This window comes from Vicia villosa, linkage group LG3, assembly GCF_029867415.1.
Source record: "Vicia villosa cultivar HV-30 ecotype Madison, WI linkage group LG3, Vvil1.0, whole genome shotgun sequence".
Classification (NCBI taxonomy): Eukaryota; Viridiplantae; Streptophyta; class Magnoliopsida; order Fabales; family Fabaceae; genus Vicia; species Vicia villosa.
Genome location: NC_081182.1, coordinates 65,707,215 through 65,723,654, shown reverse-complemented (window position 1 = coordinate 65,723,654; position 16,440 = coordinate 65,707,215). Strand labels below are relative to the sequence as shown.

General features: G+C 36.5%; 1 protein-coding gene and 1 non-coding gene across 5 annotated transcripts; one reads left to right on the top strand and one right to left on the bottom strand.

Moving 5' to 3' along the window:
• The first annotated feature begins 10,887 nt into the window (after positions 1-10,887).
• Positions 10,888-10,971, top strand: TRNAL-CAA (transfer RNA leucine (anticodon CAA)). Its single transcript has one exon. It is a non-coding gene; the product is annotated as a tRNA-Leu (tRNA).
• Positions 10,972-11,009: 38 nt separating this feature from the next.
• Positions 11,010-15,496, bottom strand: LOC131661727 (protein ROLLING AND ERECT LEAF 2-like). 4 transcript variants are annotated; one of them, XM_058931333.1, is made up of 6 exons: positions 15,318-15,496; positions 13,500-14,659; positions 13,206-13,277; positions 12,638-12,852; positions 12,157-12,380; positions 11,010-12,072 (listed from the first exon to the last, which is right to left on the bottom strand). In XM_058931333.1, the coding sequence occupies exons 2-6, from the start codon at positions 14,608-14,610 to the stop codon at positions 11,319-11,321; spliced, it is 2,376 nt and encodes a 791-aa protein (XP_058787316.1). In that variant the 5' UTR covers positions 14,611-14,659; positions 15,318-15,496; the 3' UTR covers positions 11,010-11,318. The 4 variants fall into 4 exon arrangements, with proteins under 4 accessions (XP_058787316.1, XP_058787314.1, XP_058787317.1 ...); XM_058931331.1 differs by having other exon boundaries at positions 13,500-14,652; positions 15,318-15,495; XM_058931334.1 differs by lacking the exon at positions 15,318-15,496 and adding an exon at positions 15,149-15,290 and having other exon boundaries at positions 13,500-14,652.
• Positions 15,497-16,440: the final 944 nt, after the last annotated feature.

Below are 16,440 nucleotides of genomic sequence, written 5' to 3'. Positions count from 1 at the left end.
AAAAAGGCTAGACCAAAGACCACATAAAAAGCCTCTTAAGCCTAAGAGGCCGGCCTATTTAAATAAATATGAATAATTTTATTATTATTATATTTTATTTTTTTCCTTTGAATTAAAATATAAAAATAAATCTTAGTTATCTTGAAGAAATTATGAAAATAAGATGAAAAAAATCTTATGAACAATGTCATAAGTTGTTTCGATAAGTTCTCTCAAACAAATAATATCACAAAATTTATGCTACTAGGTAAACTCAAATAAACTAATGCAAACAAACATTTAATCTCAATGATCTTTTAGTTTGTTAGTATATATAAAGACGACTTATTTTCAAATGTTCAAATGAAATAGGCTTTTAAGTAGGCTAATAGGTCAATCAGGCCTTCAAAAAGGCCAGGCCCAGGCCAAAAAAATAAGCCTATGATAGGCTATAGGCCAGACTTAGGCTTTGAATATTTTAGCTGGCCAGACTCAGGCTTGGCAAAGCCTAACTCGGCCCAACCTATTCTCACCCCTACCCCTAGAATATATTGTAGTTTTAATATATTTTTAAAAAAATTGAAATTTTTGCGCACACTTCTGAACTGCGTGACATAATCAATATAAGACTTCCCTGTAGAAGAATTTGGTATAACATTCTAAGCTTCCGTTATGGATTCCACAATTTATTTAGTTTTGAAAAATTTCTAATCCTTAGCTTTGATATTTTTTATTCTTACCAACAACTTACATCTAGCTATAGCATTTCAATTTATGTGATACTGACACAGTAAAGCATATGATGTAGAAATATTATCTGTGACAATATCATTTACCTCCTTAAGTATTATAATCAATTACAATTACTTGGGGAATATTATCCGGGTCCTTCAACAAGTTACAACACATTTCTAGATCAAAAGTAACGTTATTCTTTTTTCATATTCCATAAAATAAAGTATAACTGAATATTTCATAATTGTAGAAATAAAACGAACAAACTCAAGCAAAGTTATTTTGTATTTATTAGTTTTATTTTTAGAATCCATTATCAATATAATGGTAAATGTATAAATAATTTAATGGATTCTGGATGCGTTCAAAATGTATCGGAAATGAATTTTCTTTTCCTAAGCATTATGTACCTAGAAACATAATGATGTTTGTTAGGAATCATGAGAGGCCCATTAGAAAGAAGACCCAATCAATATTGTTAAAGGATTTTCATTTAAATTAGGAGCTATTTAAGTAGTTTATTTTAATTGGGTTGTTTTGTTATTCCAATTAAGTGGCCCATGGCCCTTTTAGCTATCTTTACCCTAGCTATATATTGTAATTCTCTTGGAGGCAGAATTAAGAAGAAAGTTGTTTTATCATTTTTATCTCTTATGCATTTTAGATCTAGTGTTATCTTAGTGTAGTCTATCATTGGTGCTCTCATTTAGAACTCATGGCTCCTCCCAAACCTACCCAACCTTCTCCTCAAGATATTATTGAACAAGCTGTTCAAGCATCTCATCTTCATCTAGACACCGCTATGCTTCACACTCAGCAACAAATGGATGAAAGATTTGATAAGGTGCAATCAGAATTGGCTGAAACAAAGCAGCAGCTCGGTCAGATTCACACACAGATGGAGAACGAAAGGCATGTGGAAGATTCTCGCTATGAATCACTAATGGCAGCGCTGAACCAGATTTTTACCCAAAAAGAACAACAACAGCTAGCCGCTGCAGCAGCTGCTGGTTTCTCCCCTGCTGAATCTTCAGGTACTACCCACAACCAAACTTCTATTTCTGCAGCTACAGTCCCTATTCCCCAACCTCTGACCCCAGCCAATACACCTTTACGTCAACCTCCACCATTTTCCCACTCACCCACACAACCTACACCTACAGCCATCCACACTACACTTGCACCACCAGATCCGCCTCCCTTTCAACCCCAAAACCCTAACCAATCACCTTTTACCCAACCCAATCCCTACCCGCCACCTCATAATACTCATTTTACCCAACCCAATCCCTACCCCCCTATACCTACTATGGCCCCCTTACCACCTTTTCGAACTCCGAAATTAGAATTAGCTATGTTTGATGGGTCTAACCCATTAGAATGGTTATTTCAAGCGGATCAGTTTTTCCTATTTTACAATTTACCACCAGAAAGCAGATTGTCATTAATGTCCTTTTATATGAAGGGTGATGCCTTAAGTTGGTTTAAGTGGATGTTTCAAAATCAATTGTTAACAGATTGGTTTTCGTTTAAAAGAGCCCTTGAATTACGATTTGGCCCTTCTACTTATGCAAATCATCAAGCTGAGCTATTTAAATTAAAACAAGAGGGGTCTGTTACTCAATATCAAACCCAATTTGAAAAGTTAGGTAATCAAGTCCTTGGATTACCTCCGGATGCAATTTTAAATTGTTTTATTAGTGGATTAAACCTTGAAATTCGGAATGAGATGGCAATCCACCGACCCTCCACTATTTCCCAAGCTATTGGGCTTGCTAAACTTATTGAATCTAAACTCAAAGACTCAAAGCCCAAATACTCCAAACCCTTTACCCCATACCCTCCAAAACCGAATTCTGTTACTAACACTCAGCAAAACCCTTCCCAAGGAACTCTTCAATACAAATCTCCGTCCACAACAATACCCCCTAAACTACCCATCAAAAGATTGTCCCAAGCCCAAATTCAAGAACGCCGCGCTCAAGGCCTTTGCTTTAATTGTGACGAAAAATTTGTAGTTGGACACAAATGTGCTACTAGCAGATTTCTAATATTGCTGGCAGAGGAAGATGTAGTGGATATTCCGCTAGAGTCAGATTGTGAGATTTTTGAACAAACTCATGAACTTGAGGACACTTACTTCCAGCTCTCTCCTCAAGCATTAACAGGTCAATTTTCACCCCAAACATTGAAATTTCAAGGACATATTGGGGGACTACCAGTCATGGTGTTAATTGATACCGGTAGTACACATAATATCTTACAACCTCGAATAGCTCACCACCTTCACCTAACAGCAACTCCTATCACTCAGTTTTTGGTCATGGTGGGCAATGGATCGCATCTGCAATGTGAAGGCATTTGCCATGAAGTACCCTTAACTCTCAACAATAACTCATTCACTCTTCCCTTTTATCTCTTACCAATTGAGGGAGCAGATGTCGTGCTTGGAATGGCATGGCTTAGAACATTGGGCCAGATTCAAGCTGATTTTTCCATTCCATCTATTACATTTTTACATAATAAAAAAACAATTACTCTCAAGGGTGATCCCAAAACCCATCCCATTCATACTTCCTTTCACCAGCTTCGCCACCTCATACACACTAATTCCATAGCATCACTCCACCTCATGATTATGAATCCCCTTCCTTCTCCCTCAAACACAGCCACTCATACAATTTCCTTGGACAATTCCAACCCTCCTTTTCATCCACAAATCCGTGATCTCCTTCAATCCTATGAAACCATTTTCCAACACCCAAAAAGCCTTCCTCCTTGCAGACCTCATGACCATCACATAAATCTTTTGCCAAATACCCAACCCATCAATGTGAAGCCTTATCGTTATCCACACTCCCAAAAAGACGCTATGACAACACTAATTCATGACATGTTACAAGAAGGGACAATTATCCCTAGCAGCAGCCCTTTTTCATCACCAGTTCTCTTAGTAAAAAAAAAGGATGGAACTTGGCGTTTTTGCGTGGATTACCGAGCCCTTAACGCGGTTACTATCAAAGACCGTTTTCCCATCCCCACCATTGATGAGTTATTAGACGAATTGAGTTCTGCCACTATTTTCACTAAGATAGACTTACGCTCTGGTTATCACCAGATCCGACTTGCATCGGAAGATATGCATAAGACAGCTTTCCGGACTTTTGACGGGCATTATGAATTCCTTGTCATGCCATTCGGTTTGACAAATGCCCCATCGACTTTCCAATCAGCTATGAATGACCTACTTAGACCTCATCTACGAAAATTTGTTTTAGTTTTCTTTGATGACATTCTGATTTATAGTCCTAATTTTTCTGAGCACTTAATTCATTTGCAGGTTGTGTTGGATTTGTTAAAATCTAATTCTTTCTATGCCAAACTTTCTAAGTGTGTTTTTGCAGCAGATAAAATTGACTACTTAGGGCATGTGATATCAGCAGGTGGTGTTGCACCTGATCCAGAAAAGGTGAAGGCAATATTGGATTGGCCTCCACCACGATCACTCACGACACTCCGTGGATTTTTAGGCCTCACCGGATTTTATAGACGTTTTGTTCGTAATTACGCCACACTCGCCGCTCCCCTCACCGATTTGTTACGTTCTACTAAATTTCAATGGAGTACAGAGGCTAGTTTAGCCTTTACAGATTTAAAGCACAAGATGACCGACATGCCGGTTCTTGCCTTGCCAAATTTTACAAAAACTTTTGTTGTCGAAACAGATGCTTCCGGAGTTGCAATAGGCGCCGTGCTTTCTCAAGAAGGTCACCCCATTGCCTTCTTCAGTAAAAAGATGTGCCCAAGGATGCAGGCTGCTTCTGTCTACGTTCGAGAGATGTATGCTGTCACAGAAGCAGTAAAGAAATGGCGTCAATACCTTGTGGGACAACATTTTCACATTCACACAGATCAAAAGAGTCTACGCAGCTTATTACTACAGAAGATACAAACCCCAGAGCAGCAAAAATGGACCTCTAAGTTACAAGGTTTTAATTTTGAAATTTTTTACAAACCTGGACGCTGTAATCTTGTAGCAGATGCTCTGAGCAGGCAGTTCCCACCTGAAGATTCATTACTGTTGACTCTCTCTTCGGTTATCCCAGAAATCATTGCCAAACTCCAGCATTTTTATGCAAATACAACACAAGGTCAGAATACAATCAAAGAGTTTACTCAATCGGACAGTGACAATAACTCTTTCAGGGTCAACAAGGGTTTATTGTTATACAGAGATAAAAATTTTATACCTGATGTCCTTGGCTTTCGTCCTTCCATTCTGCATGAATTTCACAACACACCATCAGCAGGACATTCAGGGGTGAAAGCTACTATCGCCCGCCTCTCCAAATCCTTTGCATGGCCAAGACTCTACCTTGAGGTAAAAGACTTTGTGAAGCACTGTTCCACCTGCCAACATAATAAGTCTATTACTCAGAAAAAAAAAGGTTTGCTGCAACCTCTCCCAATTCCTAAACAAGTGTGGGAAGATCTTACCATGGACTTTATTACACATCTTCCGAACTCTTTCGGCCATACAGTAATTTGGGTGATTTGCGACCGCCTCACCAAGTTTGTCCATTTCCTGGCCCTTCCAACCAATTTCACCGCTAAGCACCTTGCTTCACGCTTCATGGTCGAGATCTTTCGTTTGCATGGGACACCCAAATCAATCCAGAAACTGTAATTCTTCAAGGCCCAGGGAACTACACTAAAATACAGTACCTCTTATCATCCAGAAACTGACGGCCAAACTGAAGTGGTAAACATATCGGTAGAGACTTACCTTAGATGCTTTGTCAGCGACCACCCGAAGCAATGGTACAAATTTCTACACCTCGCTGAGTTCTGGTACAACACCTCCTTTCACACAGCTACGAACATGACGCCTTTCAAAGCTCTCTACGGAAGAGACCCTCCCAGCATCACAGATTACCTCACAGACCCGACACACATCGACCCTTTGGGTGATTCTCTGCAACAACACACAGACATTCTTGTTACGCTTAAAGAGAATTTACAGAAGAGTAGAACTGTAATGGAAAAACAGGCGAATAAGAAAAGAATCGACTACACCTTTCTTCCAAACGATCTGGTACTTCTGAAACTTCAGCCATACCGCCAAAATACTGTCCAAAAGAGAACATCAGAAAAACTGGCAAAACGTTTCTTTGGACCATTTAAGATCATTAAGCGTATAGGGGAAGTGGCTTATCTGTTAGATTTACCGTCGTCTTCGCGCATCCACCCTGTTGTGCATATCTCGCTGCTACGACCTTACTACGGCAAGGAACCACAAGTGGATTTTCAACCGCCCCCCTTCGACAGCCTGACCGAATTTTTCGAACCTTTTTTTGAAGACGTTCCACCATCTGCGCCACCACTTTTGGAAGGATCTGAAACAAACACAAACGTCATTCAACCGACACAACCCAGCAAGATAAACAAAGAAAAGGAACGACCATCACTTACTTCTCAACAGAGAGGCCAGGGGGCGAAGCCACCACTTAGTGAAGGAGACATAGTTCCTAAGTGTTTAGACCAAAAGAAAGTGAATAATGCAAGGGAGGAAATTTCTGGAAACTTAGAGAAACAAAATGTAAAGGCAAGTGTTAACTTTAACTCTGGCAAGTGGAGAGTATCAAGTAAAGTAAACCCATGTGATTCTGTACTTTCAAATACCACTTCACGCAACATATTTACTCCCACAGAGTCACGTGAGATTCGTGAGATGCAAGTGGATGCTGCGGTCCACTCTTCGGCCGCCACGTGTCCCATGCGTGGCCCTCACTTGAGTAATTCCCAACGTCTCTCTGTTGAACAGCCAGCAATTGATGTTTCCAACTCATTACAGCCTGTCATTAGCCGTTTCCCCTCACATGCTGGCACACGGCCCGAGAATTCTTTGACTGCAACCAGCCCCTCCGTTTTCCCAGAAAATAGCTGGCGCTTCCCATGTGTTTCTTCTGCTCCCTTATCATCTCTCCAACAATCTGCACCGTCCACAAAGATTTCCAAGATTCCTTATCCTTCTACTGCCACGCGTCCCCATCCCATGGCACCTTTTGGATTGGATTTGGTTTCTCCACCTATAAGCTGCGGCCCAATTACCTCTTTGGCTCCCAACACCTCTTTACCTATGAACCTTGAGGACAAGGTTCTTATTGAGCCAATGAGTATTGTTAGGAATCATGAGAGGCCCATTAGAAAGAAGACCCAATCAATATTGTTAAAGGATTTTCATTTAAATTACGAGCTATTTAAGTAGTTTATTTTAATTGGGCTGTTTTGTTATTCCAATTAAGTGGCCCATGGCCCTTTTAGCTATCTTTACCCTAGCTATATATTGTAATTCTCTTGGAGGCAGAATTAAGAAGAAAGTTGTTTTATCATTTTTATCTCTTATGCATTTTAGATCTAGTGTTATCTTAGTGTAGTCTATCAATGTTCATTCAAAAGTTTAAAAAAAATATTGTATTTCAGTTCTAGAATCTTTATTGTCTTGTTATTTCTGCGTTGAATATTATAAACTTGCTCAATATTTGTTACACTGTCTGACCTTTCAATATTTGTTACACTGTCTGACCTTTTTATTTTTAAAGATGTTATTATATCTTTGCAAAGAACAATGTTCAATATCATATGTATAAAAATTTTCTTCGATTCACCATCTAAACAACCAACAATCAAATAACTGCTAACTTGCAATCTAGTCTATGATTGTGTACATTATACGACATATTAAATTTTCAAACATTTTTCACCATATAGTACTTATGCAACATGAAATGATATCCACATTTTTTAATTTTTTATTTGTTTCTTTATAATCACCATCTTATAGTACTTATGCGACCAAAAAATGTTTTGAAGAAGTATTAAATTAATATCAACTTTGACCTCACATGCTAGTATTGTCAAGAAGATAAGTATCTTTATATCTAATGTATCATTTCCCTTATATTATTATACTCCTTTAGATTTTACTTTTTTTTTTCTTTTGATAATGTCAAAAAAGGAAGAAGAGAGATGATTGTTTTTGTTGTTTTTCATGATATCAAAGACATCATAGAATAAATTGCAAAACAAAAAGGGAGATATGCAAGATAAAGGGAGATATAAGAGATAGAGGAAGAAATCAAGTGGCAACCAAAAATTCTCATCAATGTGTTTTGTCATCATTAAAAAAGGGGTGATTGTGAAGAAGATGTGTTCATCACTCTTAGCTTGATTTTAATAAATATGAAAACTTAACAAAGAAATATCGAAGAATTTTTTTTGAAATAAATAATACTCATCTTTATCTCTAAAGTAAAGGAAATTGATCTTGATGCTAAGTTATATGCTCAAAAAATAACACTCATCTTCATCTCTAAAGTTTACAAATTATCATGCATAAAAATCTTTGAAGCAAAGACATAAAAAATTGATTTTTAAAAAGATGTCTGCACATTTTTAATCTGGTATGAGTATCCGATTTAACAAAACTTGTTGTTGTTTGAAATTTGAAAAATTATTTCAAATTCAAAATTCGTTATGCACTTGTTAAGTCAAGTATCCATTTAATTGACTTAAGAAGTCCTGTACAAAATTTAAAATTGTGTCTTTTCATGAACCATTGTCATCTTAATCTATTGCAAATCTTCATAAAAATGTCTCAAACTTTTAAACCAATTCATAAAGTTTTTTAGGATGTATTTAAGAAAAAATTCATCATAAATTCAAATCACCTCTTTCATACAAATTTAATACAATTCTAATTAATTTCCTAAGTGTTCATTCATTTTAAAAATGTTAAAACTTTTAGCATAACATTCAAATTATTCATAAAAGTTTCATAATATTTTTGAGCACTTAAAATTCATATATTATTTAATTGTACCTTGAAATTGATTCAAGAACAGCTTCATATATTCAAGTTTGTTCAAGTATTGTAATTGATCGCCAAGCGTATGGTGATTAATTTGTAAAGAAAGTGTGTGTACTTTCTAAAAGTGTTTGCAAATAGAAAGTGATGTGAGACTTGTACAAATATCTAACAATAGTGAAAATCTCTCATGAAGATGAAAGATAATTAGATGTACCCTTGATTGAAAATGAAAACTAGTATACATTATTGTATTCTTTATTTTTTGCATTTTACTTCAAAAGTTCATAAACATATTTTTGGAAAAATAAAAACATAAGAACATTTTTAAATTAACCGAAAAAGTCTTAAAATCTTACTCTTAAATTGCACTCTGAACTTACATTAAGTTCCTTATAGACATCAATAAAGAAATTATTAAGATTAGATTGGAGCTCTTTTGTTCTCAAAACCAATGAGCTTGCTTTCTTACTCCTAGAGTCATTATGAAAATAGGTTTTAGTTAATAATTAATATCACATATACTCCTCTATTTGGGGAGGAATAAAAAAAAACCGATGTAAAGATAACTTCATATGACTTCTTAGTGATGTGAGTTCTATTAATTTTTTTATTTTATAATTAAGTAGGGGGTGCTCTTTCTACTAACTTTATTCTGGTCTTCAATGATAAGGTGAGAGATTTCTGATCAATGAGACATCCTTGGTTCTATTATGCACATCATTCCTAATGTGTAACATGCCATCAAGATGATTATTCCTAAAGTTACATTTCATGGGAAGCTTGTTTGAATTTATAGTGAGTGCGGATGTCTCTCTCAATTTTAAATAAACTTTTAATTTCAAAGGCATCTTGGTCAAATACTTCTTGTGACCAAAATAGTTTGGCACAAAGATATTCCAATGTCTAAGTCTATCCCTATTTGAAGATTAATTCATAATAAGTTACTTACTAATAATAATTTGTGCTCTAGTGGTTGTCTCATTGTTTCCAAATATAGTCTTTATGGTCCTAGTATGGAATCATATTTACATTTTTTTTTGTGTTTTTTTTTTTCAAAAACTTTAAAGTTGGTTGCAAAATATTATTGGTATCCCTACTAACACTAGTTCTACGCAGTGTATACTCACCTCTTGCAGAAAATGTTGATCTGACCAGTATAACCTTGTCATCTAGAGTGTCATTATCAATATAGTTAAGATTGTATGGTTTTATAGGAACATTTCCAGGTTTCAAGATAAGAGAATGTATTGGAGATCTCCTATCAATATTATTAAATTTAATGTCTTCCTCAATGGAAATTATACAAATACTTTTGTTGCTCTTAAATGGCAGAATTTGCAATTCTTTAAGATTTTTATATGAAGATTCATCATTCTAAGACTCTTAAAATTGAATATATCATATGGCATTATCCTATATATAAACCAACAGCACAAGAAGTGCAAAGAAGTCTGATACAAACATGCTGAAACAAATGCAGTAAAACTAAAAAATACACAGGTAGCCAATTTAATCTTGCATATGCAAGATAACACTCCAAAACCAACACCCAGACTAAAACTAATAAAACCCACCAAACAGATAACAACCGAACAAAATGAATAGGTAGCCACATTCGCAATCCTAAGATTTCCGACACTCCATACTATACTGATAGGACAGCAACACCGACTTACAACCAGACCTGCCTCAATCCACTCTACGGTGGACGAACAGACTCCGATCAACAAATTTGAAATTAAAATCAACCGGCAGCCCCCAAACCCCGCCTTGAACTGACTCCACAAGTAGCAATTCTGCAGATGTGATTTGAAGTCCACCAATGGTGGAAACGACCGACCGACTATGGGCCCACCAAACTACATGAAAGACTCCAAACAGGTGCTAAAATCACCGCAAACAAACACACCAGCAGAAAATCGCGCCAGACAACATTCTCCAACGTAAACCGCTGCAGCTCAGCCATGATGTAATTCTCGTTACTACTATGGAAAACCGGCACCAAAAGACCTGAAAACGAATACGAACTAGCAGCAAAAACCAGTCAAACCAAGCTCAAAATTGAAGGCCCCTGATGATCGAAAACAACAAACAGGCACGGCTTCTGACAGTGCATTCTTAATCCACTCTGTAGGCCAGCACCACCAACAAAAAGACACAACATGATAAGGAATCCGCTATTACGCAAATAAGCCAACCACCAAAAAACTCAGTGCATTTGACCCGACACAGCAGAAAATCATTCTGCCACAGACCGATGCTAATTAAATAGTTTTTATATAAATTGAAATCATTTCACATGTGTCAGGATGGCCGAGTGGTCTAAGGCGCCAGACTCAAGTTCTGGTCTTCGAAAGAGGGCGTGGGTTCAAATCCCACTTCTGACATTTTTACGAAAATTTTCAAGGGGTGAGAAAAGAAAAACTCATGCAAATAAATTCATATTTTTACATCGATAAAAATTAAGTCCTACAAGACACAGTTGTGTACAAAAATGACACTTTACAAGTTCCTTCTTTTTGTATACTTAACAGAAACCCTGTAATTTACACCATTTACCTAACCTGTAAGTTCACCACTCTCTTTTATTATTGAAAAGATTAAACTGTGATATAAAGTATGATCATCCAATGAAGTTTGTATTCCCTCCTTCTCATGTGCCAATGCCACATCCAAAGGGCTTGCTTATATGAAAGTCAAAAATGCATTTCTTGTGTCTAATGCAATTATCTTTTTACTGTTTTGAATTTTGATTCTCAGACTCTTCAACTTTTGATTCTGGCTTTGAATGATCATCTTGAGTCTGAGAATTTGATCCATGATGATGATAATGAGTCTTGGAATGCTGAATGGCTTGTCTCAGTTCCGTGTACATCTTGACAGAAGACCCGGAAAAATTATTTAACTGACCGAGAAATCTTATAAAGCTTGCTCGAAATTGATCAAAACCCGACATCCAGTCCTCCGAAGCGTCGTCTCCCAATAGATTATCTGATGACTCGTTGCCGATGTCTGTGTTCCAGGATGATGCTACATGAGGATGTTTTGCAACTTTAGCATGGCTCTTCTCTTGACGCGGTAAGAATCGGGAAGTTTCGCTAGCTAAACTCCTGATGGAATCTACGACTTCTTGGGTGGGTAATTCACCGAGCTTATCCAACCAGATACCACAGGTGGCGTAAATTGGCGGACCGTACATTCTGAGGAGTGGAGGTTGAGGCCTCCTTTTTTTCTTGGCGGTTTTCTGTTGAAGAGAGACGCATTTGTTTAGCCATCCGTTTATAGCCTCTAGATAAGATTTTTGAGCTCCAACCCACTTGGTAAAACTTGATGCCAGAAAATGGAGTTCACTTTCGAGATAGGAAGCAATTTGTTTACGTGTTTCGGAATGCAAGGTGATTCTAGCATGGTTGTTGTAATATGCTGTTGACAGAATCTGAAACTGGAGCTTGTGGCATTCAAACATAGTTTCCCACATCCGACTTAACCTGAAATCGAAGCAAAATAGAATCATTGAAACACCAAGCAGAAAAAGATCCTTAGTAAAACAAGAGGAATCTAGAGAATCATACCCTTCAATTAACTCCTCAAGTTGTGGCTGAAGTTCTTTGTCCCGCAATTCCTCGATCCTCTTAGATATAGAATCTATCCTAAGAATAGCAACTCTGATTCTTGAATGCAGATCCTTAACTACAGCACGGGTTTTATCAATCGTAGAAGTCTTTTCTCCTTTTGATTCCAAATGCTGCAGGATTTTACACTTGGTGTCATATTCCTTTCTGATCACCCCACTAGCCTGCAATTAGCAGAGATAAACAATGAAATTAGCCAATATATAGAGAAATTTTCATCTTAAATTAGATTAAGAAGGTTCCACTTTTAAGGCAGCATACTGATGAAGAATAAAAAAGCTACTTTGTCTCAATTAAGAGTTTAGTAGTGGGGGCTTAAAGTAGTAGTTTCGGCCACTCGATACTCGTCATTCTATGTATCTATTGTTAAGTTAATGAAGCCAATAAAAGTTGATGATAAGAGATACAGAGTATACAGTACCTTGACTTCATCGTAGAGCTTTCTTTCCCACGCAAATAATCTATCCAAGGTCGATGCATGGCTTCCAGAGATCATACAGAAACTATCAAAGAGATTATTTGTATGGTTGTCTATATCATCTTTTGAGTTTGCTCCCAAAGGATTTCTGGATGAATTGGATCTAGATGACATTGTCCTATGCCAAGTTAAGTACTTGACCGAGTTTTGAGCAGGTTCTAAGAAAAATTTACATAAAAAGTTAGACCCACAATTCACAAAACAGTTTTCAACAAACAACAATGAGTATAATGTATGTATAAACTGTGTTTCATGAGCAACTCTATTCACATAACACGTCAAAAACTACTTAAAGACCAATATGAGAAAAAAAAAGAAAGTTAGGAACACGAATCATATTAACAAAGGCCGAAGAGAAACACACTACTATACGAATTTAATATGAAATTTCCAATAATCTCTTGAACAATTTTAACAATATCAATATCTAATAACGGCTAATGCAACAAAAGATGGTTGGCAAAGTCCGGGCAACATTAAAGAGCAAAAACAAAAAGAACAATAAAAATACCTTCTGGAACTTGACTTGGATCTTCCCCACAAGAGAAACAAGCCTTCAAAAATGAGGACCCCATCGAAGAATCTGTTACAATTAAGGATTTTCATGGTTACACATTCATCTTGAATTAAATTACATAAAAATAAATGAAAATTAAAAAAAAAAAAAAAAAAAAAAAACTCTCAGAAGTATGAATTTTTTAACCCTCAGAACAACAACAGAACATTTTCGTCATACAGGTATTAGAATCTCAATGATAGACATTTATGCAGGAACATATGGAGAATAAAGAGTTATAGGAATTACTTTCTTTGCCAGGAAATATAGGACGAAAGTGTAACTTATTTGCTTCAAGCATTCTTGGAACCTCTTTTCCAGATTCAGATGCTCTAACAAAAAGATATTCAATTTCTTTCATGCTTGCAAAAAAGTCCTTAGGTACAACTTTATTTTCAGAGTGATTTTCTTTCTCCACTGACTTATTTGTTTCAGTTGGAAGTGCTGATACAGAAGTTGCTGTCTTTAATGGTGATACATCAGGAGAGGCAAAGCTCTCCTTCTCCCCGTTCACAACCGAATCCCCTGCTTGAGGCTTATCCGTGGCATGAAATCCATTGGGTTGAACTTGGTCATTTACTCTATTAAAATTTTCAAATTTTCGGACGAGGGTATCTGTGGAAGGCTCATCATCAAATTCATCTATAGAGTCATGAGAGACCTCACTTCCTTGAGAAGAAACCTTCTCTTCATCGTCCTCCAACCCCGGAATCCCTTCCTCCTCCCTTAATCTTGTTATATCATCGGCAATTCCCATGTCTCGATGTATTCCCTTTCCTTCTTGAAAAGAAAATTGATGATCCATAGGATGAAAAAGACCGAAAAAATCCCATGGTTGAGTTCCATTTGGAAGTGAAGAATCTTCAAACGCTGAAGTTTCAGACCTTTCGGCAGAAAAGGGAGCGGCATTTTGTGGAGCAGCCGATGATGTTACTGTTCCTATAACAGGTGCAGGTGGTTTTTCTTCTACTTTTTTAGACGAACTACTGCTAAACCTCATATGATTAGCTTGGAACTTAGTAGAACTGGGAGGAGAGGGCGTTGGAGAAAAGTTTTCATGTGGATCAATGCGCTGTGATGCAGATGGTGAAGAGAATGAGAACTGAGACGGGGTTTTCTCATTAAACACAAGTGGCTCGGGTGTTGCGTTAGTCGATGTATACAAGGAAGATTCAATTGGCGCTTCAGGTTCCGTGAACTTCCTCATAGCCGTTCCTGCAATTCTCAACAACTGGACATATGAAACATAGGCCGCTGCGAGCGAGCATCGCCCATCAAGTGCCTGCCTAACAAATTTCTTCCTTTCACGGCACAGTTGGAGTGCCTTATCATCATCCAATTTGGAGCTAGACGCCCCCATTATTATCCAAATAGTAGCTTTCCTTTGAAGTGAGACTTATATCTGCAAACTAACTCAGTATCAAATGTATTCAAGAAACAATAAATCAATTATACACAAGTGGGAACAACATGAAAATCACAGCTCAGAATGCGCCGATATATCTAGAAATCATACTTCTGAAACATTATAACAGTCACTTCACTAGCATCAAGTCTAGACAAGGCATGAAATGAATATATTCCCACAAGCAAATCATCCAACCAAACCCACATAACAGAAATTCCAATATAGCATAGAAGCATAAACAAACCCCACATAACAGCAATTCCACATCAAACATGCCTTAGCAATATCACACATACATATTCTATAAAAACTATTAGGGCACTAAAATATGTATAGATAAAAAAAAAAAAAAACAGCCCAATTAAGAAAAACAGAATAACAAGAAAAAGTAAATTTCACAACACAGAAAAGCAAAGCAGAGTGATTGAAGATGCATAAAAAAGCAAACTTTAACAGTAAATAAGGCAACAAAGAGAAAGAAAACACAAACCCAGATACAAAATAGGAAAACAAAAAATGGGTAATTCTCAAAAACTGGAAAAGTTTGAATAAAACTTAAATGGCACAGTACATGTATTCGTTGGAACAAAACAGGCAGAAGAAGGAAAACAACAAAACAAAAGGAATAGAATTGAATAAAGTTTGGGAATTTGAGGTACCGAGAGTGCACTGATTCAGAGGTACACGCGGAGGAATTGGGTTCCGGCGAAAATCATGGACAGAGAAAGAGAAAGGGATTAGTGTGTTTTTTTTGTTGTTGTTTGTAGAGAGAGGAGAGAGAAAGGGAATAAGATGGATGAATCGGCTGACTAAGTGTTGATCGGTCCATGCAAAAGGCATATAATAAAAAGACATTTACATCTCAATATCTCATGTTGTGTATGTAGACCCCACTCCAAGTGTTTAAAGGGGGCCTAAAGATCATAGTCATAAGATTTTCCCCATTTCAATCCCATCTAAATTGTGTCACTTTGCTTAACCATGTAGTTATCTCTTTCTTTTATCATTCACTTTCATGTATGTTTTTGGAAAGGGATTGGATGTTGCAAATGTGTGATACTTTGAGTGGTTTCATCTAAATTAACTATTGAGATGATTGATTGTGTGAAATTAATAGTATAAAATTATATATTCGATTTTAAATCATTAGTCGAGATCAACTACATCATGAAATTGTGTGTGTGGTCTAGTGGTGAAAAACTTGGGTATTGAGAGTGTGCTTCCCTCAAAGTCTCAAGTTCAAATCTTGTTAAATCCAAATTGCCTATTAAAAAAAAACTACTATCATGAAATTAATAATAGTGTCAAATATTCGATATCAAATCAATAGTTGAGGTCAATTACAACATAAAATGACGATAATATGGAATCTAAACCTATTTTTTTTAATGTTTATGTTTGAATTTATTAATTAGTTAAATAGGACAATTAGACAACAAGTCGTATACGAGGTTAAGGTCGCTAGAGCATGACTAATTACACTATTATGATAAATTTAACAAAATCTCAAGTTAAACTTTGATTTGGATTTGATTATACTACCAAGCAAGTTATGTTATCACTAGAGTGTGCTTGTGCCGCTATAGCGGCATAGTGTGGCAAAGCGACCATTTACTACCATATTCTCTTTCTGTTTTAAAATGAGTGTCGCTTAAGATTTTTGCACACAGATTAAAAAATATAATAATAGTGTCATAAAACATTGCACTTTTACTAAATTAACCTTATTAATGTATTGGAAGTAGTGTACAACTACAAAGTAATAATTAAATGACACAGTTG